The sequence below is a fragment of the Nylanderia fulva genome, unplaced genomic scaffold, assembly GCF_048542155.1.
Source record: "Nylanderia fulva isolate GAGA-0341 unplaced genomic scaffold, ASM4854215v1 Scaffold16, whole genome shotgun sequence".
In the NCBI taxonomy this organism is placed as follows: Eukaryota; Metazoa; Arthropoda; class Insecta; order Hymenoptera; family Formicidae; genus Nylanderia; species Nylanderia fulva.
Window position 1 is genome coordinate 451,339 of NW_028189835.1, and position 21,080 is coordinate 472,418.

The 21,080-nt window shown below is 33.4% G+C and overlaps 2 protein-coding genes across 6 annotated transcripts; one reads left to right on the plus strand and one right to left on the minus strand.

Moving 5' to 3' along the window:
* The first annotated feature begins 444 nt into the window (after window positions 1-444).
* On the plus strand, window positions 445-11,984 carry LOC114942448 (uncharacterized). The gene is made up of 6 exons (XM_029317824.1): window positions 445-754; window positions 7,235-9,118; window positions 9,204-9,497; window positions 10,010-10,240; window positions 10,586-11,056; window positions 11,519-11,984. The coding sequence occupies exons 1-6, from the start codon at window positions 740-742 to the stop codon at window positions 11,537-11,539; spliced, it is 2,916 nt and encodes a 971-aa protein (XP_029173657.1). The 5' UTR covers window positions 445-739; the 3' UTR covers window positions 11,540-11,984.
* Window positions 11,985-13,875: 1,891 nt separating this feature from the next.
* On the minus strand, window positions 13,876-20,993 carry LOC114942450 (uncharacterized). 5 transcript variants are annotated; one of them, XM_085480749.1, is made up of 12 exons: window positions 20,441-20,993; window positions 20,116-20,224; window positions 19,259-19,445; window positions 18,853-19,123; window positions 17,081-17,244; window positions 16,417-16,567; window positions 16,176-16,343; window positions 15,938-16,051; window positions 15,506-15,701; window positions 14,825-15,150; window positions 14,515-14,706; window positions 13,876-14,166 (listed from the first exon to the last, which is right to left on the minus strand). In XM_085480749.1, exons 3-12 carry the CDS (start codon window positions 19,325-19,327, stop codon window positions 14,015-14,017), a joined length of 1,803 nt encoding a protein of 600 aa, XP_085336875.1. In that variant the 5' UTR covers window positions 19,328-19,445; window positions 20,116-20,224; window positions 20,441-20,993; the 3' UTR covers window positions 13,876-14,014. The 5 variants fall into 5 exon arrangements, with proteins under 5 accessions (XP_085336875.1, XP_085336876.1, XP_085336874.1 ...); XM_085480750.1 differs by lacking the exon at window positions 20,116-20,224 and having other exon boundaries at window positions 20,631-20,993; XM_085480748.1 differs by having other exon boundaries at window positions 19,259-20,224; window positions 20,631-20,993.
* Window positions 20,994-21,080: the final 87 nt, after the last annotated feature.

A 21,080-nucleotide genomic window follows, 5' to 3' on the forward strand; every position in this document is an offset into this window, starting at 1 on the left:
TATTTTTATTAAAATATAATTTTTCATCAAATATAATTTTAATTAATTGTCCTATATATTTTTTTATAATAAAAATATATAAAATATGCGCTAAAGAATATTACGTGAAACTCGGTTACGAGCATTCGAACAAAGGAACCATTTGATCGACATTCCAACCCTCGACTCCAGATACCTCTTCACAATACTCGTACTTATCGCCAGGACGATCGAGGGATGAGATTTTCCGATCAGGTAGAAAAATCCTCCGTTTTTCCTTCGTGGAAGGTCTCACAAAAAGAAAAAGAAATCGACCGAATTGCATACGGAGGGATCCTTATTTCGGAGCGAGGGAAAGGTGCAACGGGAAGGAGAGAGAGGTGTCAGATAGGAAGGAGAGAAGCGCGAATGTATATAAGTGACTTGGACCGAAGACGCTTCAATGGACTCTCTCTTTGACCCTGATCGAGAGCGCATCCTTCCTCCTATTTTCATTTTTTTTCTTTCCATCTCTTTTCCCACGCGTGATCGGGTCGCGCGTTTCAGGGTCCTGCGTCCTTCCACTTCAACCTTCACCTTCTCGCGGCGAGGAACAGAATCGAGTGTCCGTCGCGCATTACGCGTTGTGACGATGCCACAAGGTTGAAAGCTAACGAGAAGTCGATTTGTTATAAAAAAATTTTCGAACGAAGAGTGTGATTTTGGTTTTACGTGCAAACTGTGACATGTTCTGGACAAGAAGGCCCTGACTGTGGGAGAAATGGATGCTCGAAGAGTGAGTAATACTAGTAGTAAAAATCGTTAATTATTAATCGCCACTGTTCCATCAATAAATATAGTCGTGGAGTTGTTATAGCTATTACATTAAATTTCAAGTTTATATGCACAATTTGATTAATTAGTATTCATGTAATTATATCAACAACTATAGTTAAATTGTTAAATTTTGCCACTAAATTTGATGTCCATGTAACGAAAATGAAAAGAAACCAATATTTGCTTGTATTTATTATGAGTTAAAAATTAATAATAAACTAATTGACAAGTTCACAAATTAATTGTAGAAGCATAGTAAAAGTCTTCTAATAGTCTGATTATTTTTTTTACAGTAAAAATAAATATTCTGAAAATTTCAAGTCTAGTAACATTGCAATAATGTAGAACATTCGTTATATTTTAAGATATTTATAATATGAAATTATTTCATCGCGATAAAATATAGTTTTTGACCGAAAAAAATGCAAATTGCTCTCTTTACGTTTCTAGGCCACTTTAGAGAATTTAATGATGGATTATTTTAATACGTCATAAGTCGACTTTATGCGATATCGATAACGAGGCGAATCGTGTAGATTGCACGATTATAATATACCAAGATAATATATATACCGAGAGTCATGGGAGTCTTGACGACATAGAAAAGATGTGCGCCGCTTTCGAGTTTAATATATTGTATAGTATGTTGCATATGGATGAAATAAAAGCGTACTCTCTGCATTTATATTAAACATTGTTTCATCAGTAAAACTCTAGCATTCGCACATATACTTTGTACTATATACAAATGATTTTTACTAGATTAGGGACTTGTAATACTTCTAAGGGAATTTTGAAATACAAACAATTATGAAAAAATAAAGAATAATAAATTAAAATGATATTTTAAATATATAAGTAAAATATTTATCATCGGGAAAAATAATGCAGTAAATAGGACATTTTACGTAAAATTAAATATATAAATAAAATTCTTATATTTTATAAAAATAATCAAATTGTTATCTATGACATATACATGATATATTGAAAAGTGAATTTTATTTATGACAAATTATTGATATTAGTAATCACGAGTTCTTTCTAATCCTGAAATTGATTTCCAATTGATTCGATTTTCTAAATCGGCGGAAATCATCTCAGAGTCACGTTTTTTAATTAATCGGCAGAGAGCAGAGTAATAGTATGTTAATGCGCACGGCCGGCGTTTTGTGTCTCGAGAATCATGACTGATTTATGCACACCGCGAATCGTGCTCGTCCGAACGACGAAGACGTATGCCGCTTTCGAGACGGACGATCAAGCTGTTGTTTGGCACAGCTCCAGTCGAAGAGGGAAACTCTTTCGGACGACCTGAATCTGTCGCTTTCCGTTTGTCCGTTTCATCTAGTCTCGATTTCCAAAAAACGTGTACGGAAGCGCGAATATTTCGCAATTGCAATTTCTTATACATTTACTTAAGATAATTAATTTTTTAATTAATTTTTAAATTGACGGGAAGATACGAAGCATTATTTCTCGTCTGTTGAATCTGGAGTTAATGTTTTGTTAACAAAAATGTGTAGAAAAGCTAATAATAAAATTTGAGTTATGGGATAAAAATTGAAAGTGTTTTTGTGAATTAAAAATAAGAATAATTATTCGTTATTCTGAAATATTTATTACGCTTTAATGAAATTTAAATGTAAAGCTTAATTTAAAAGATATCTATATTTTTCTAACGAGTTTGTTAAGGAAAAATTGATTTCAATAATCTGTCAATTATGATATTGTAGTATTATTTATGAATCAAAGTCTAAAGTATTTTTCAATACTTTTACTGTCAGTCATATTGTTGATAACATTGCATGCAGACAGATTATCTGATAACAAATGAAATGTAGGAATGTGAGAAATTATTTAAAGAAGTAGGAAGAGAAGATTTTAGACTTACTTTCCATTTGTACGTGTTTTATCTATTCAACTTTAGTGAAGTGTAATTACTGTTCTTTACGAACATGCGATATCTAAGCAAATACAAGATTATTTTTGTATTGCAATTATGCATATTGTTTGCTTTAATACAATAACATTTTATTTGCACGAGATTTCGCAAGATTTCTCACTGTCTGTCAATATTAAGAAACGAAATAAATATACTGCGAGTCTTTATGAGTAATATCTATTATATTGTAATGATTACAATGGTATTGATTTAAACGAGCATAGTGGAGAAAGTTTAGCTAACAGAAATGTTTGCATTGACAAAATAAAGGTGAAGCCTTCTTCCGTTTGTTGGGCACATTTTTTCGTTACATTGCGCTATCAATAATTTTCTAATAACGCGTTTTCTTTTCTTTTTCTTTTTTTTTTATAAAATTGACAATCCTAATTTTAATAATACTATTTTCAACTTTTATTGTTACATATAATCTTGTATTTTGCAAATATTTATGCAATAAAATTTTTTAAAACAAGAGAGTTAAGAGTGTAATTAAAATTAATATTTCTAACTTATTTTGCAAACAAGATGATAATTCGATGGGAATAATTTTTGTTCTTCCCCAATTAATAGTTATAATAAAAGAAGCAATTATTTCAATTACTTATCCTAACAAAATCATATGAAAGGCAAATACAAATGACATATTTTTTCGACATTCGTCGAACTGGAGCAGAGAGCTCGCGATTTAAATACGCGATGATAGTTAACTCTCTCTGTCTCGGCGCTCTTGTAATTATCTTCTGCGGCATTGAAGTACCGTTAGGGCTCGTCTCTTTCCAGCAAGATCTCCTGACTTTTCACTCGACTATTCCCACGGGATGGGGCTCGGAAGAATTTAGACTCTGTCTTGAAAAGTGACAGCATAATATAATTATCCTTTTAGCCTTGTTGCGTTGGACATTACAGTTTCAAAATTATTTTACAAGAAAAAAAGTGAATATATATACTCTCAAAAATATTTCGGAGGTACATAAATTTCCTTATATCCGCATTTGCTTCATACATTAATTTCGCCATACAATTATCGCGCTGTGTCAATAAAGAAAGCCTCGCGCGCACGTGGTCCAATACGTTGAATAACACCGAAAGTTTCGCCTTTGGATATATCGATCTCGTCGATGAACAATCTCGATTTCACAGGAGATACCTCACATGTGACTAGAGGATTTCTCATAAACGCGATGACGGTTTCATTTCGGACGACTTTATTTATCCCAGGCGATGGAGAGCGCGCAGCCTCATTATATCGGCACCGGTTCGTCTCGATTAGCGCTGACATTCATTTTCCGACAAACGCGCGTATGTCGCGTGGGACACGCACGTACACACACGCACTCGGATTACACGCGAGCGCGAGCGCACGTTACATCGTCTTCTCTCCCGCGTTGTAGGTCTCGACTCTCGTAATACCCACAGCCCACTTACCTACATTACTCGTCGTACGAGTGTGCGCGCGGCAGCTATACATCCACGACATCCTACGACGAGTTCATGAGCGCAGTGGCGTAATCAATTTTAATAATCGGTCGTTTTACTAATGAATTTCTGCGGCAGCGTGAGACGCTCTTAATGAGAAAGCGCGCGAATGACCTCCGCGCGATTGCATCTTCGTCAGATTTTTTTTCAAATCACGTTTGTTGAAACCTTCGTTATTCATTTCTGCGTCTTTAAGGGGATCCTAAACGCTGTCTCGTTAAAAAAATAAATAAATAAATAAATTTGTTAATCCTGAAAAAGCTTTATTATTCTATTCAACCAATAAAAAGAAAAGGGTGCGCAAAAATGATGTTTTTATGATGACGATTAAGTAGAACGGCGAATCGTTTGTATATTTATTAATATTATTTTTTGTTACCAAACGTAAAATTGATGTGTAAAAAATTGTAAATTTTCTTAATGAAAGAAGATGAGTGCATTTGAAGTCAATTGCGTTGACAGCAAGAAGTCTACTTATTTTAAGAGCGGAAGTTATGTCACTGAGATGCATCTTCGATTTTCAATGTCGTAAAGTTACGCTGCTGCATGCAAACGCATTCAGTTTTCTCATCGTGTCGAGACCCCGCAATGTTGCGATCGAAATCGGGTATAATGCAGCAGCCAAATGGAATCATAATCTTTCATCCGAACGTGAACGATCGGAGAAAAGAATCGATATACTGGCTGTAGCATGCTCGATACGATCCGTCAGTCGTAAATAGTGGATCGTGGAACCGGTGTGCCAAATTGATGCTCTCCTCCAGATGTTCTCTCGTTCTGATGATCGCCAGCCGAGAAATCGGATCTATTCGCTTCCTAGTAGATTTCGACCTGTTCTTCTATCCTTGATTCCAGCCTTGACTTAAGAGTGCGGAGTCACTATTATTCGCAATCCATGCTTGATTAATACCTTCCGGGTATTTGTAGCCTACTGACTTCTCTCATTAGCGTTTTCATCTTAGGAAATGGCTACATCATTTCACTTTGCTTACACTATTATGTTAAAAAAAAACCATAAAAACAGATTTACAAAAATTCATGGTAATTAATAAAAAATCGAATTAATTTATATGTTACACGTCTGAAGAAAATTTTCTATTTGTACGTACGAAATATCTCTTTTTCTCTTTCTTTGTAAGAGACGCGTAATTATTTTGACTCGCGTGTTACAATCCAGAAAGCACTTTACCTCGAACACCTGTGAGCCGTAAACGCAACCGTCTATGAGATGCGTCGCGAATAACATGTTGCAGGTAGAGAGAAGAAGACGCGCTCTCGTCGGAAGTAATTTGCATAATGCACGTGCCTGTATATGTTCGCGAGGCCGTAATGCGTTATTATTAGAGGCGAGTCCGTGCATACGCCTCCTTATTTCGATGTACAGGCACGCGTGTGTCGCCATTTTTTTCCATTTCTTCACTTTCCTACGCGGCTTCCGGTTCGCTCGGGACAAACACGGTCACCCGCGACTACTCTCGTTCTCTCTCACGAGAACGCGGTGAAGGGCTCGGGAAGGAATTAGCACGTGGAGCACTCGCATTCAATTCTACGTGAGAGAATCTCAGCATCTAGCAGGTGGGTGTTGCGAATCGCGACAGATTCTCGGTCTTTCTTTGAAATTCATTCGTTTTCCTCGAGACTTTCCGCAATAAAGATTTCCTTGTACCAGTTCTCCACATTTCTACCTCTTTTTCAGAGAGAGAATAATTTGCATATCGAATTTCGTCGTATTATTATTTTTATACTATTTCTGTGTTAAATTATATTCTTTATTTTATTTTATTAGAATCATTATATAACATTCTTTAATTTTGTTATTATATTGTATCTCAATATACCACTCAAAAGCAGTTTGTGATAGACTTTAAAGATTGAATTCATAATAAATATTATAGGCAGTAGGGGTGTAATATTTGGAAATAAATTCATTATACGAAAGATTGAGGAATTAATTATAAAATCGATTAAAAAGGTACATTGGAAATGTCTTGTCTGCAATTATCGATGTAATTATCAGATAATGATATTATGTTAATATAACTAAAGAAAAGAGAAATGGATGGAAGAAACTTTTCCAGCAGAAGCAATCTATGGAATTGAATCCGTGGCACAGAATCCCGACCTTACATCGCATTCTATATGCCTTATGACCTCTCATCGGTAATGACTTAGAAAGAACTCTTCGAAAGAACGATGATTGCGGGTTCTATCTCGGTGAAATAGGTCGAAAGAGCCTCGGAATCTCGAACGACATTTACGCGTGCTTTTCACTCACTTAGAAAGCCAATTTTGAAATTAGTGGTAGAGCGTCGGGCGAAATCTAATAACGTTTAGTTTAATAACGCTAAACAAGTGTGAAAACTAAGAATTACTTGGGGTATGCATTTGTAGCAGTCGTTGGAAACCACTTCCGAACCCAAGTGCCACCAAATTGTTGGCTGTTTCGCGTAATGATATTTGCGGTACAGGGATATATTGTCCGTATCTTGTGTAAATTTTGTGCGTGATTTACTAACGTAAAACGGGGTAATCAACTGCATCCAGGACTAAAGAGAGGGAAAACCAAGTCCAACGAGGACTCCATTCTAAAATAACGAGGGAGAAGGCGTCTAGTTTCGCGCACGGCATACATAATTCTCGGTAGAATGATTCCCATGATGCGACCTAGTTTGTTCTACCGCACGATTATTTCCACCGTCGTGTCATTGATTGTTGCGGAAAGTGTACATAATAATATTATACATACGAGCTTTCATCGGTTCAATGATACCAGGAATATCGACAAGGAGAAAAGCAACCAACAATTTGAACAACCAAACGATCTTGTCATTTTTATTCTCCTGTCGCTTTTATTGTTTAGAGATAATTGTATAGAGAGAATGTCGACCACTAATATTTCTTATGCCGTGGGGAATAATTTGTAGACGTTTTTCTTCTTCTCTGCACAATAATTTTCTTTAAATGAAATTACTATTCTTTTATAAATCCTCGTTGTAAAGCAATAATTTGCTATTTCAGGCCTTGCCATTCTTCCTGCTAGTGATCTGCGCGATCAGCGCGGCCTCTATCATCAGGAATGGCCGGGGTGACTCTAACAACATTCGACGCATTCGCAGAATCAATTTGAGCGAATACCTTGTTCCACCACCACCGCCGAGGTTTCATTCACCGAATAGAATCCCAAGATTGGTTAACCTTCATTCGGTTGAGGCGCCAGGATACTTTGCGCAGCTGATGAATTGGTTGAATCCCTTTGCTTCCGGTTCTCCGTCCGACTCATCAAAAGTGCCACCTTTGTCACCACCGCCACCACAAACACCCTTGCATGCCGAAACTGCGTATCCTCCACCGAATTTTATTCCACCTCCACCTCCAGCTTCAGGGATCTATGGGGATCCATCTCCTGCGACTTATGATAAACCACCTCCTCCTTTACCCTCCCTCAACAATCACCAGGGATATCCCCCTTCGGATAAAGTCAAGAGCTGCAATCCTTGCAACAAAGTTCCCTGGATACCGATGCAGCATGGTGAATTTTCTCATTCGGGAGATGCTTCCTACGCACAGCCGCCACAACCGCTGCCTCAATTACCATCATCAAATGGCGAATATCTGCCACCCAGAAATCGTGAAATACCTTACGACGCTCATCATGCCGCGTCGCAGGAAGTTAGAGCTCCAGATTATTCTTTCGCGTCACCCATCGGTGGACAAGACGGGTCTTTCATCAACCCGCTGCCAAATCCACAACTGTATCCTGGAGCAATGCCGCCGCTCTTCAAGGCGGAAATATTCAATAATCCTGCTGTACAAACCGTTACGGATAATAATTCGGAGTTATCGCCATATCTCAACGCGCCGCCACCACCATCATCTATTTCCGGAGATGTTGCATCCACAAACGACTCTTTTCCGGATACAGCGCAGCTCAGTTTTAACAATGGAGCATCCGTTCATCCAGATCTTTCGAGTTTCCCCGATCGAGAAGTTTATCACGAATTAAGATATACCAATCCTGACGCGAGCAACAGAGAGTTCGAACACTTTAATGCTCAGAATTATAATGTTGACTTATCTCCTAGCGGCACTCAGGTGTCTCAAGGTCATTCAAATCTTGTAGCAGATAAGGAGAGATTTGATAATACCGCGACACAAAGTTCCATAAGTCATCAAACGTTTGGCAATTCTGGCGATGTGCTGATTGATCCAAATCCTCCTAGTAGTTACGGAATTTCCGGTCGCGATCAAATACCGGGCAATCTCGAGCATGGATACAACGATTTGTCCTCCAGCGCCAACGTTGCTGAAGACTCTCACGCACCTTTGCGCGCTACAGGATCTTCCGTGAAGATTGAAGATTCAATACATTTTGAGGAGTCACTGTTGCTAGATTTCACGCACAAGGGTGAAAGTCGGACGGACTCGTCCTCGTTACCGCCGACCTCTAACGCGTTCACGGATTATACAAACACCGAGACTACCGGGACGACTTTGGCACCTGACGATGAGATTTTTGGAACACGTCACGCAGCTACGACAACAGAATCTTACTTTTCCACGGATCGCTTCCGGCAGACAGTCCATTTTGTGACACCTTCGGAGGAGTCGAAGATCAACGATAGCGTTGCACAAGGCTCGAATGGAAATATTTATGATCATAAGGCTCTTCGGGGACAAGACGTTTCCTATATTCCGCCATCCGATCAGGTTGGATATTTATGGTCGAGTGTCGCATCGACGACTTCAAGGAGTACAGAGGACGGAGGACTTTGGGACACTCTGAACTCTGCATTGAGTCCTTACGACGACGTAGAGGAGGAAACATTGAACGAAAGTGTTAGTATTAGATCGAAAGAGGAGAATACATCTACAAAACAGCAAGGCGCAAAGAGGAATAAAAAGGTGATGCGATTAAATAAAAGAATACATCTTCCAAAATTGTGTGTTGATAAGTATTATAATTAATTTTTTGCGATTATAAATTCAGGTACAGCTCATTATTCCCTACACGTCACAGTACACACCACTTCCGTTCCATTCATCACACGAACGAGAGCACGAGCGAAAGACTTTGCATGTCGCGACTGAATCCAATCACGACAAATATTTGGCCGAAGAATCAAGGAACAGAATTAAAGTCACCAGTCCTCCGAATTCTTCGTATATTTGGCCGACTACTTCGGTATTATCGGAAGATATTACTAGGAAAGTCGGTACTAAAGTCAACAACTCTATAGACGTACATAAATTGCAAAAGAATATTGATAATTGGACGATACAGGTACTTTATACTATTCTAATAAATGTATTTTTGTAAATGGATAAGATAAAATAATAGATTTCAAATTTTTCATCCTGCAGGGTAAGGATAAATCTGTCAGATGTATCTATAATAAATGATGAATTCTAATATAAAAAGATATTAGTTATAAACATTAGTAAAGCATATATTTTTATTTTATTTTTTTGTAATGCATCAAACGTTATGATAAGAAGGTGTATAACCTGTTACAATTTTTTTAAGCATCAATTTTCAATAAATAGAACAATACTATTTCAATTTGATTCTTTATAAATATTATATAAGATAAAAATATATCGTGTGTGCATAACAATTTTTAAATTCTTCTTAAATCCAACATTAATACTGGCAGATTAAATTCTAGATTGCAGAAATAATTTTAATGATAAACTTTTGACAATGTAAAGTCTATAATTAATGTAAAAAAATTATAATAATGATTGTAGTATACAACAAACACGATAACGTGTTCTTATTTGTGTTCAATTTAGGAATATTCAAGGGGTACAACTGTTAGTACAATATCGCCCAGTTCGGCAAATCCGTATCTTTTCCCTTCAAAGCAGATTCCTAGTGAGTACTTGACGACCACCGAACCTGTTAATCATGGAATCGGTCCTTACGATGATAACGTTAAAACCTTTACTCTGGCCGGATTCACTTTCAATGATCTAGACTACAAAGGTTCGGCTAGCAACCGTGTAGAAGGACCGCGAGTACAAGTAATTAATTCAAATTTTAAGGAAACATTAATATAAAGAAATAATCTACACTCCATTCCTCTCAGCCAATAGAGCCACACGCGATGTTATTGCGACAATTAAGAAAGAAAGAAAATTTGGAAATTAAGGAATTTGTATCCTATGGTTGGGATCTCAGAAATTTCTCTTTGTTCCTTCTCCTAACTTCCCCTGTAAAGAAATAGGCGAGAAAAATATTGGTCCTATTGGCTGAAAGAAATGGAGTGTAGATCGTGTTTTTAAAAATTGAGGAGCTGACTTAATATTCTTATTATTGTTTCGATAAAGAAATAATGTCTAATTTTTCTTCGACGTCTTCATTTTAAGGTGATGCAGGTCGGAAATGCAAAGTCGACCGAGAGTCCTACTGACTCTTCCACCGCATCCACAAAAGACGACGTTACATGGCAGGGCTTCTCCGTGGATGTTTCTTCGGCGAACAAGGAACGCGTCTACGTGGTGACGCCTCAGCCTATTACAACCACTACTAAGTCGAATTCTGCCGACAGGAAGAAAGAAAAAGCAGCGAAAGAAGCGGACAGAAACTCTAAAGCCTTGGCGACAGACACGAAGAAAACCAAGAAGAAATCCAATTCGTTCGAATCGATCGAGAAAGCCTATCAAGTGTTACCTCAGGCTGTGAACAATTTGGCTGTGGCTTCTACAGGTCCAGATAGCGTTCCCTTGTGGGGTATCATGGAGCACGAGGAGTTCGCGTCGCTTGACGAGAGTGAACACGAGAGTGAAGAAGACAGTGAGTCCCTTGAAGTTCCTGTGCTGTATACTGGACATTCAAAGGTATGTTTACGATTGTATTATTTTTTGTACATGCAACTTATAATTATATCCTTTATCTCAATTATTTTATATCTGCCTGTTTTAATTTATTTTTTGTTTTATTAAGTTTTGCTTCTTAATGTTTAATATGCTACAAATTTCTTTGCTTCTAATATTTCTTTTAAAATAAAATAAAGCAGCGTTTTTAAATAATTAATCAATTATCGTTCTAATTTATTTTGTTAATATTTATATTTAAGCCAATTGAATTTTGTCGATAATAATATGAAGTAAATATTTTTTATTTAATTTTATATTATAATCTATAATTATTCTAAGTTATAAAATATTTTAGAAGTACACTTTTTTTTAATTTTTTATATCTTTTTACATATTTTTTTATCAAAGAAATGTGAAGAAATACTTTTATTTAGTGTGATTGATAAAACTTTTCAGATAATATTTAATTTTTTCGTTTTATAGGTATCACGTGCCAGGCGATGACGCATTAATCGTGAAAAATGCTCAAAAGGATTATTTGTGCATGTGCAGACAATATTGATGATATGTTTCAGTGAGCGATGAGTGAGTGTGAACAGTTATGTTCAAACGGAGTTCTTTCACTATATTTCGACGAACATTTTAACTTAATAATATTTAATGCAAACCGGTGAATCCTCTCTCTATTTCTATTTTGATTCTACGTATGTGCGTAAGTGATTATTGTGGCCAGTGTACTAGATAAATGTATTTTGTAATCCGAGCATGTGTATCTTTATGAGTTTTGCTATATGATTGTAATTCAATAAGTCTAAAAACACAAGCAGAGAGACTAGGAGAAACTATGACAGCGCGGCATATATTTGCATTAAGTCGTCATCACGATTGTTGTCCGCTATTAAAGTGGTTGGAAACCAAATATTTTAAATACAGAGAGAATGCCAATTTTTATACATAATTTGTAAATAAGAGCTACATAGTTTTAATAATTTTCATTTTGAAAATTCTCTTTTTTACAAGAGAACTATACTGTTTTTGGCGGTTTAATCGTATTTACGTTATTTGGATTAACATAAAAAATAAGGAATATGTCATAATCTTTTTTATATTAAATTTTTGTATTTAGAGATTTGTTTTTTAATTATTTTAAAACGTGTTTTCTCGCGCGAAATCTTCCACAAAAAGGTTAAAAAGATTATCATTTTTCATGATCTTCCTGGCTTTAATATTACATGTCTTCGTAACAAAATCTAATTCAAATCCCTTGAAAGTAAAGTCTGCTAAAAATTAATCGATAAATAATTTTGTCACTTATTTGATTTTTTTAAATTTATTTAAAAATTCTTACTTTAATTGTTTCAATTACTTTTATTATTTAAAAAAGAAAACATTGATACCTCAATATTTCTGTAGAAAGAGGAAATAGATTTTAAATTAGTCAAAGAATATATCAGTTAAGCACAAATATAGTAGCAAGATATTTTGTATATATTGATCAAACAGGTCAGTCTAATATAAACTGGGTTTTAAGCAAACACGGTTTTGTTTCCTGAAGTGCTTTCATCTATTCTGGAAACTAAATCAAGGTGAGTTTAAGGTCGATCTTCTCAGAGTCTATCGTGAATATTAATAACTTTTCAATGCAAAATTTTTCACATTCATACTTTATTTAAAATAAACGATGTTTCGTCGCGATATAAAAACAATAAATAATAGAAAATAAGAGAATAATAAATGTTGATTTATCTGATATATTGGTATATAAAAAATTAGTACATTTTTATTTTTATAACAAATTAAGATAATACTTTTAATTTTTGCAAATTATATCAAAGTGATATGTGCTAAATATTATTTAAAATTTTTCTGCACAATATAATAAATGCGAAATATAATATTCTTGCGGTAACGTGTTATACTAACCCGCGTACTTATGTGTATAAATTACTAAAACAGCGCAAACGTTCTCATTTTGATTTTAGAAAATAGCAGGCGCGGTTCTTTGGAAATACAGTCGCGTTTACATGATTTGAATTTGTGTTTTATGCACTTGCCAACAACGTTCGATCATCACTTTCGCTGATTTCGTAAAGCTGGACTTCCGCCAAAACGTGTCACGAGCATATTGCTGCATCTAAATATACGTTCGCAGGTACGTGATATGCATGTATGCATATCACGCAAGTGAGTCTCTTCCGATTCTATACGGTAAAAGAGGATTGTATGTCGCGAATTTCGCTCGTTGTTTGTTATTCGTAGTTTGAGTAAAATCGTATGAAAGGAAAATAATGTAATACTTGAATATTATTATAATGTTACTATATATATGTTCGACAGAAAAGATTGTACATATTTTTTACACTCAGAAAAAATAATCTTGCTGTAAGAGAGAAATAAAAGTCTTTCTGTACTTTACTTTTTTTCTCAAGTCGTCGCACGTTATGAGAAAATTAAGTGATATCGCGCGTAAATCATAACTCTTACATGTAATAAAATAGATGTTACATTTAACGAGTAGAGACTTGACAGAAAAGAAAAGAGGAATCTCCGACATTGTTGAATAGATTGGCCGGCTTGATGCAACATTATCTACATTTCATTGACCTTCGAACTTCCTTTTCAGATCTCTTCAGGAAGATCACACATCGTGAGACGTGAGAATTCCCGCTAGAAAATAATGGGAAAGATGTTCCATTGTCTACTACAGTTGTCTGTCTTTAAAGACTCTAGTCATCTCGAGAGGTGTTAGTGCTCTAATTGGATTCATTTCTAAATGATGTCGAACAAGGACACGACCTTAATTGCGAAGTTTAATATGCCGTTCGAGAAACGGGTAAGAATTTTTCATAAAAATATATTTTATTATAATTACATATTTTTATTAATTTTTTACCGAGTTTGAAATTTATTTTACAACGTAGATGCTGTTGAAAAAATAATTAATTTACAAAAAGAGAATTATTTGTACGTAATCCTATATTAACACGTTTCAAGCAATTTTGACTTCCGCCGTGTAGACTTTCTTCGTACAAGTAACATCTCTATTGTCCAAATAAATATCGTAGCAGCAGTCACCGAATTCATCAATATAATACAAATTGTATAATTCCCTGTATTATCTCGTATTAAACCTACAAATCAATTTTTTATTTAAATTTAAAATCTATATAAATTTTTTCTTTCTTTTTTTTCTTTGGGCATATATATTTTATATAAATATATATATATATATTTTTTTTTAATATATATATTTATTACTTAAGAAATTTGATAGTCTCATTATTAAATTCTCAATAATATTATTTATATATATATATATAATATATATATATATATATATATATATATTAAAAAAATATATATATATATTTATATAAAATATATATGTATAAAAAATAATATTATTAAAAATTTAATAATGAGACTATCAAATTTCTTAAGTTAAATTTTATACTATTGTATTTATACTATTGTAGTACCTAGCATAGGACCAGCGCAAATAAGCATCAGTCCGTTGGTCAACATTTGCATCCCCGAAGCGCCGGGTAACTTTTGAATGGGAACATAACTGGGTACCACTAAAGTCATATACACCGAGCGAATTCCTTTTGCCATTCCCAAACCGATTGCAACGATTACTACCGAAGCGAAGCTATTTATAAAGATGAGTGCTGTACCAAAAATAAGTAGAGATCAATTTTATGCTGTTATGTATCGTCTAATTTTTATTTTTCAATTTTATTATTTTTTTTAATCAAAACTCGATAGAAAATAATCAATATACGTTACCCATTCTGCTAATTATCAAAAGAAATAAGCTAAGCATATACATCTTTCTAGGTGTCTGACGTAGCCATTCACCCAGGAACGATGATATGCTTCTGCCAAAGAGATCGACTATTGCGATGATGCTCAATATGTTGGCAATTTGTGCCGTTGTCATTCCCATATCGGCGAGAATGAATGGCGTCAACATGGAAAAGTTTACCTCCGCGAAGATTGCCATCGACATCCCGAACATAATGTTTACGTAAATAGGATCGCGCAGAAGATCAAAATCGTAAAGATTAATCAGTCGATGCAAAATTCGGCAGATGGCGGATTCATCCTTGTGACTGCAATGCAATTACTACATAATTTGTTATATTTTATAATAAAATATTTTATTAAATTTCTTGTGGTTATAAAGTTACAATTATATATATTGTATATATAAGAATAGTAATTTTTATTTATATGATATTGATCTCCACTGTATAAATTAAAATTCTTTGAGGTTTTTTATTATTATCTTAAGCATAAGTTTATTGTTTTATATATCTTTTTTGAGGGAACCAGTTTGATAAAATTTCATATACTTTAAGAAGTTATAAGCTTTACTAAAATAATATTATACATTATTTAATATTATATTTTCATAAATATTCATGCATATGTATATTAATGAAAACCGTATATTTTTATACTTACTCATCTTCGTAATTTGCTTCAATTGTCGAGCTATCAGTCTCTTTTTCTAATAGTGAATTATTTTCCATAACAGTCTGATTTACACCATTATTTTTATTTACTCCATTATCAATAAAAGTCAATTTTTTCGTTATTGGTGCAGGTTCATCAAAAATCTTTATACTACTACCGAGATTTATACTTTCCACACTTTTTGCTATAAAAACATATATAAAATAATGCTAAAATACAAAGTTCATTTTCTTCGAATTGCGGATAATCATGATAACATTTCGTATATTACGCTTAATTGAAGTCTATACATATAATAACACTCTATTAATAACTTTGTAATATCTAGTTAAAGATATGAATTTGTTATTTCGCTATCTACATATAATCTTTCCAGGAAACCACAAAAATTTTAATGAATATAATAATCAATATATTTACCTGAATTTTGCAATGTGTATTTTGAATACTTGCGATTACCATTTAAATTTGTCATTGACGGTCCTTTCATTATTTTATTATTTGACGTTTCGGTGTCATAATTTGCATCATACACTGAAAGAAATGTGATACCTTTTTTATTAAAAAAAAAAATTTTTTAGACACAGAATTTAATTCTGTACAATTTTTTAAATAAATTAATAATTCATTAAAAAATTTAAATTATCGGATTACATACTTGTTCTATCTACAGAAACTTGTCGAGATAAGTTATCAAATCCATAAATGCTTCCAACTTCGACATCGTGATCGATACTACTCATTTTTCTTTTTCTTTGATAATTGTTCAATGTCAGTCTCGAAGAATGTATATTGGTTTCATCTTCCGCGTTATAAGTCGATGTATCTGTTAATCACAAATTATTATACACAAGAGAGAATTTCGAGTATTGAAATATTTTTAATTAGCAAGTAGATACCTCCTTCGTTATTCTTCAAAATTTTAGGACTTTCGGCAACTTTTGTCTCTAAGCAAAGAGGTGCATTTTTCATATGCCATTTAACTGGCTGTAGCAGCAGGCCGCCTATTATCGAATGAAGACTGTAAGCGGCAAGTAGCAAGATGGTTGCCTGTTTAATATTACATTTTTTAAACTACATATACATATTTTTAATATGTGATTTATAATAAACGTTGTCACATTTTCGTAATTATTTATTATAATTTGTACGATAAATCACGATTGAGAATTAGAAAAATAGATCATTAAATAATTTGTGTTAGATTTTATATTACAAAGATCGATAAAAAAATGTCTGCCTTATGCTTAGAATAATATTAACATTAACTATAGATGATAAAACTAAGGAGAAAATAAACAGTCCATGCCGACCCGCATCGATAAACAATTGCTGTTGTATTTATGATCGGTATAATTCAACGCAAGAAGGATCAGATCAGATGCCTTATCGAAACGCAAATATAAATACATATATCTTTTCCTGCTCGGCAGAAAGTGTGTTAACTTATCAATTCTGATTCTCCTATTCTCGGCATAATCAACTTATATATCAAGAAAATATTAAGAAAGGATATTTGGATTTGTTAAATATTCTTTTAGCGAGACATAATATTTGACATACCTGTATACCGTAGAATGTCAGTAAGAAGGATGCTATTTGAGGCATAAGAATCGGACCTATCCCGATGATGGTTATCGTCAAGCCCATAGCTCGATTTCGTCTTGTAGTGAAGTAAGAATTAACCGCCAAAGAAAATCCAGACATCGACATACCCAAACCAATAGCTATGTAAAAAGAGTATAAACCAGATCGAGTTAATTCATTCTAAGCACGGATACACGCGCGTATGTATCCGAAAAACTTGAAAAATATTTGATGTCTGAATTAAAATAAAAAAATTAGTTTTAATAATTATTTACACACATTCGAATTGTTTGCGATATAACATAAAAATAATTTTTTTACAATTATTTATTATTATACAGAAGCGATTTATAGAAGTATTATATATATATGCATAATATGTATATATAGTATATACCATATATATACAGGGTTGGTCCGGAAAGTAATGCGTCGCATTTTTTTGTGACGCGACTATACATCGCAGAGCGATGGGACCGGTTGGGGAGGAAGGGGGGTACCCTTAGCTTTCCAACGGTAGGTCGCTCAATTGTTTCCATGCGCTTGGAGGGTTAGGACGGCTTATTCTGTGAACCTCTGCTTAGTGGTCGCGTCGAACTTGTGATGGAGAGAACGATAGAGCAACGCTATGCGATAAAGTTTTGCGTGAAGCTGGACAAGACGCCGCTGGAAACTTTTGAAATGCTCAAGAAAGTTTTCGGGGACGATTGCCTTTCCAAATCGCAGTCAAACAGATGGCACAAGATGTTTAGAGAAGGTCGGAAGGAGGTCGCCGACGAGGCCCGCGCAGGACGCCCGTCAACATCGCGAACGGACGACAATGTGACTCGTGTGCGCCAATTATTGAATTCAGACCGTCGAATGAATGTTCGCTTAATGTCGGAATTATTGAACTTGCCGAAAACGATTGTTCACGAGATTGTATCGGAAGACTTGGCCATGCGGAAGATTTGCGCAAAACTTGTGCCCAGAGTGTTGACCGATGCGCAAAAGCAACACCGAGTGGAAGTTTGTGAAGAACTCAAGCAACTCTGTGCAGATAATCCCAATTTCCGGCGGACTTTTTTTTATTTCCTCGGCTGAAAAGGGAGCTCAAAGGACAACAGCTCGAGTCGGTTGACAACGTACAAGCTACTTCGACGGCCTCCCTGACCAGCATCCCAGTCAAGGCTTTCCAGCAATCTTATGACGCATGGAAATCGCGTTGGCAAAAATGTATTGACGCAGAAGGGTCATACTTCGAACAATTTTAAGTTGTTTTACCTATGCGATCAATAAATTCTTTTTTAAAAAAATGCGACGCATTACTTTCCGGACAAACCCTGTATATATATATATATATATATTTTAATTACGAGCGCAAAGCAAAGTTATATTATTCTTTGATAATAAAATCTTAAAAATTGCAATTCATGCATAAAAATATATTAATTAATTATGCAATGTATAAAAATTTAATATTTAAATCTTTAACAAAAAATTATATTTTCTGTTAAGGATTAAAATATTGAATTTTTATGCATTGCATAATTAATTAATATATTTTTATGCATGCATTGTAATAATAATTTTTATGCATGCGTTGCAATTTTTGGGATTTTATTATCAAAGAATAATATAATTTCGCTTTGCACGCGTATAATTATATTCAGTTAGATTAAACAAAATAAAAAGTAAAAATATATACATAAAACACATTTATTATTATAATAATGTGCTCATCGAAAGACTTAATTTGTTTTACTTACATGTTAATATTCCATAGCAAATAATGATGAGAGCAAAAGAGTTGGCAAATGCTGTTAACATTATTCCAATTGTGAAAAGTATACTTCCAGTTATCGCTACTTTCTTGTATCCAAAAGTCTTTAAAAGAGCTCCATTAATCATGCCGAACAGCATACCAAATGCCAAATTTACATTGATTATAATTGACGTATCTGTCGCATTTAGCTTAAGTTTAGCAAAAGAGTCTTTGAATATCAATCCGAATGCTTGTATGATCGGAATGGTTGATATCTATAAAGTTTTTATTTGATTTTATTTAATCTTTGTTTCGATTCTGGGAGAAGAGCTAATTTGAGTTTATGTTATAGTTTTTTTTGTTACACTTATATTATATTTTTAATGTATTATAAAATGTGCATAACTTACGCCATTTAATGCACTCCCCAGGACAATGATCCATCCCCATCCTCCATTTGGTGGTACTTTTATAGACATTTTATTTATATTTAAATTTATATTTAAATATAAAATACAGTGCGGCAAATTTAATATAATATTATATTTAATATAATATTAATCATCCAAAGAATAATAGAAGAACATGCAGAGAACACTAAAAATTTATACAAGTTTATTAATATTTCGATCTAACTGGCCAGTACAAATTATTACGACCATTATATACGTTTTGACTCTCAGGTACGGGTCCTTATCAAGTAATAAGTAACTGTACAATAAAAAACATACATTGATGAAGATGCGAAACCGTATTTTACAAAATTATTACAAAGAAATTTAAGAATAAAATATAATTTACCCTTCAAGATGCTGATTCGATAGCAATGATATTACTAATGTTAAACTAAAGATAAGTAAATTATTTTAAAATATCATAAGTCAAATTTACAAAACAAGATTATAAAAATGCTCGAAAATAAAATGAAATAAATAAACAATCATATACTGTGGATTGACTTATCATAAATTGGGTTTTAATTTTCTGTGTCTTTTTACAAATTAATATATTATTGTTATATTTTTTAATAAAAAACATCTCAGCTAATTCTCTCTTCCTTTTATGTTTTTCATAATGTAAAATCTTAGGTTCCATCCAATTAAAATCATGGTCATATGTTATTCGATGTTTGCTGATTACGTTAAAATTGCTGAGATGTTGTTTAATATTTTTGCAATGTTCCTTTACGTGTGTAGCTAATTGTCTTTCTTCATCTTCATCAATGTATGTTTTTTATTGTGCAGTTACACTTGATAAGGACCCATACCTGAGGGTCAAAACGTAGTGTTTGTGATAATTTGTACTGGCCAGTTAGGTCGAAATATTAATAAACTTGTATGGTTTTACTCATTATTGGCGACTTCATTTATCGGTAACTAAAAATTTATTTGATTAAATAAATATATTTAATATTTTTCTTAGATAAATATTTAATATCTTATAGTTAATATTTATTAACATTATATATTTAATATTTAATAGTCATTAGTTGTTGTAAAGAGTTTTTATTTAATAATTGTTTACAGTATATTAAATAATACATTATAACATCATTTATTGCAATGAATTAATTAATCATGTTATGATGGTACCGATTTTATATCATGATCGTGACTTGCGATTTTGCAGGCTTAGTTGCTTGTCAATCGATTTTATCTACGTTGGTCGATACTATGATTGTTATTTGACGTTTATTTGAGAATGTGCCATTCGAATGTGACATGAGAAACGTCAGAATCGATCTTTTTTTATTCACGATAAGTAAATAAACTTTTTACATACCACTCACTAATATTATATAATATTATTCGCACTGAAAATTTACAATTAAATATATAATATCTACAATTTCAATATTTATAACACAGGAAAGTTTGCAATACTGAATGTTATGCAATTTCTTATAAATTGTGTTAAGATCTTTCCCTCTTTATAAATTATAAATCGCACTGATTTTAATTTTCACATCTGTTCAACACTGATACACAAAATAATGTAATAAGCTAAGCTACATAAATATCACAATATATATTTTCCTAGTCCGATTACATGTTGTATCTTGCGTTATGATAAATGTTGTACTGACGGTAACGCATATTTTTGCTAATGATAAAAGAGATTCCAAAGAGTAATCTAATCGCAATCTATGACCATTCAATTATCAAAGTACAGAAAATATCTTTCATCAGATAAATCATTTGGAAATGTCAATGTCACACATACATACATAAG

What these genes read in the sequence shown, in the direction of transcription:
- LOC114942450 (XM_085480750.1), bottom strand. Translation starts at nt 19,327, where the DNA reads ATGTCTATAAAAGTACCACCAAATGGAGGATGGGGATGGATCATTGTC. An exon ending in TGGGGAGTGCATTAAATGGC is followed by an intron (nt 19,124 to 19,258) that starts GTAAGTTATGCA and finishes AAAACTTTATAG; the next exon opens with ATATCAACCATTCCGATCAT. An exon ending in AGTTTCTGTAGATAGAACAA is followed by an intron (nt 16,052 to 16,175) that starts GTATGTAATCCG and finishes CATTTCTTTCAG; the next exon opens with TGTATGATGCAAATTATGAC.
- LOC114942448 (XM_029317824.1), top strand. An exon ending in TAGAAGGACCGCGAGTACAA is followed by an intron (nt 10,241 to 10,585) that starts GTAATTAATTCA and finishes CTTCATTTTAAG; the next exon opens with GTGATGCAGGTCGGAAATGC. An exon ending in TGTATACTGGACATTCAAAG is followed by an intron (nt 11,057 to 11,518) that starts GTATGTTTACGA and finishes TTCGTTTTATAG; the next exon opens with GTATCACGTGCCAGGCGATG.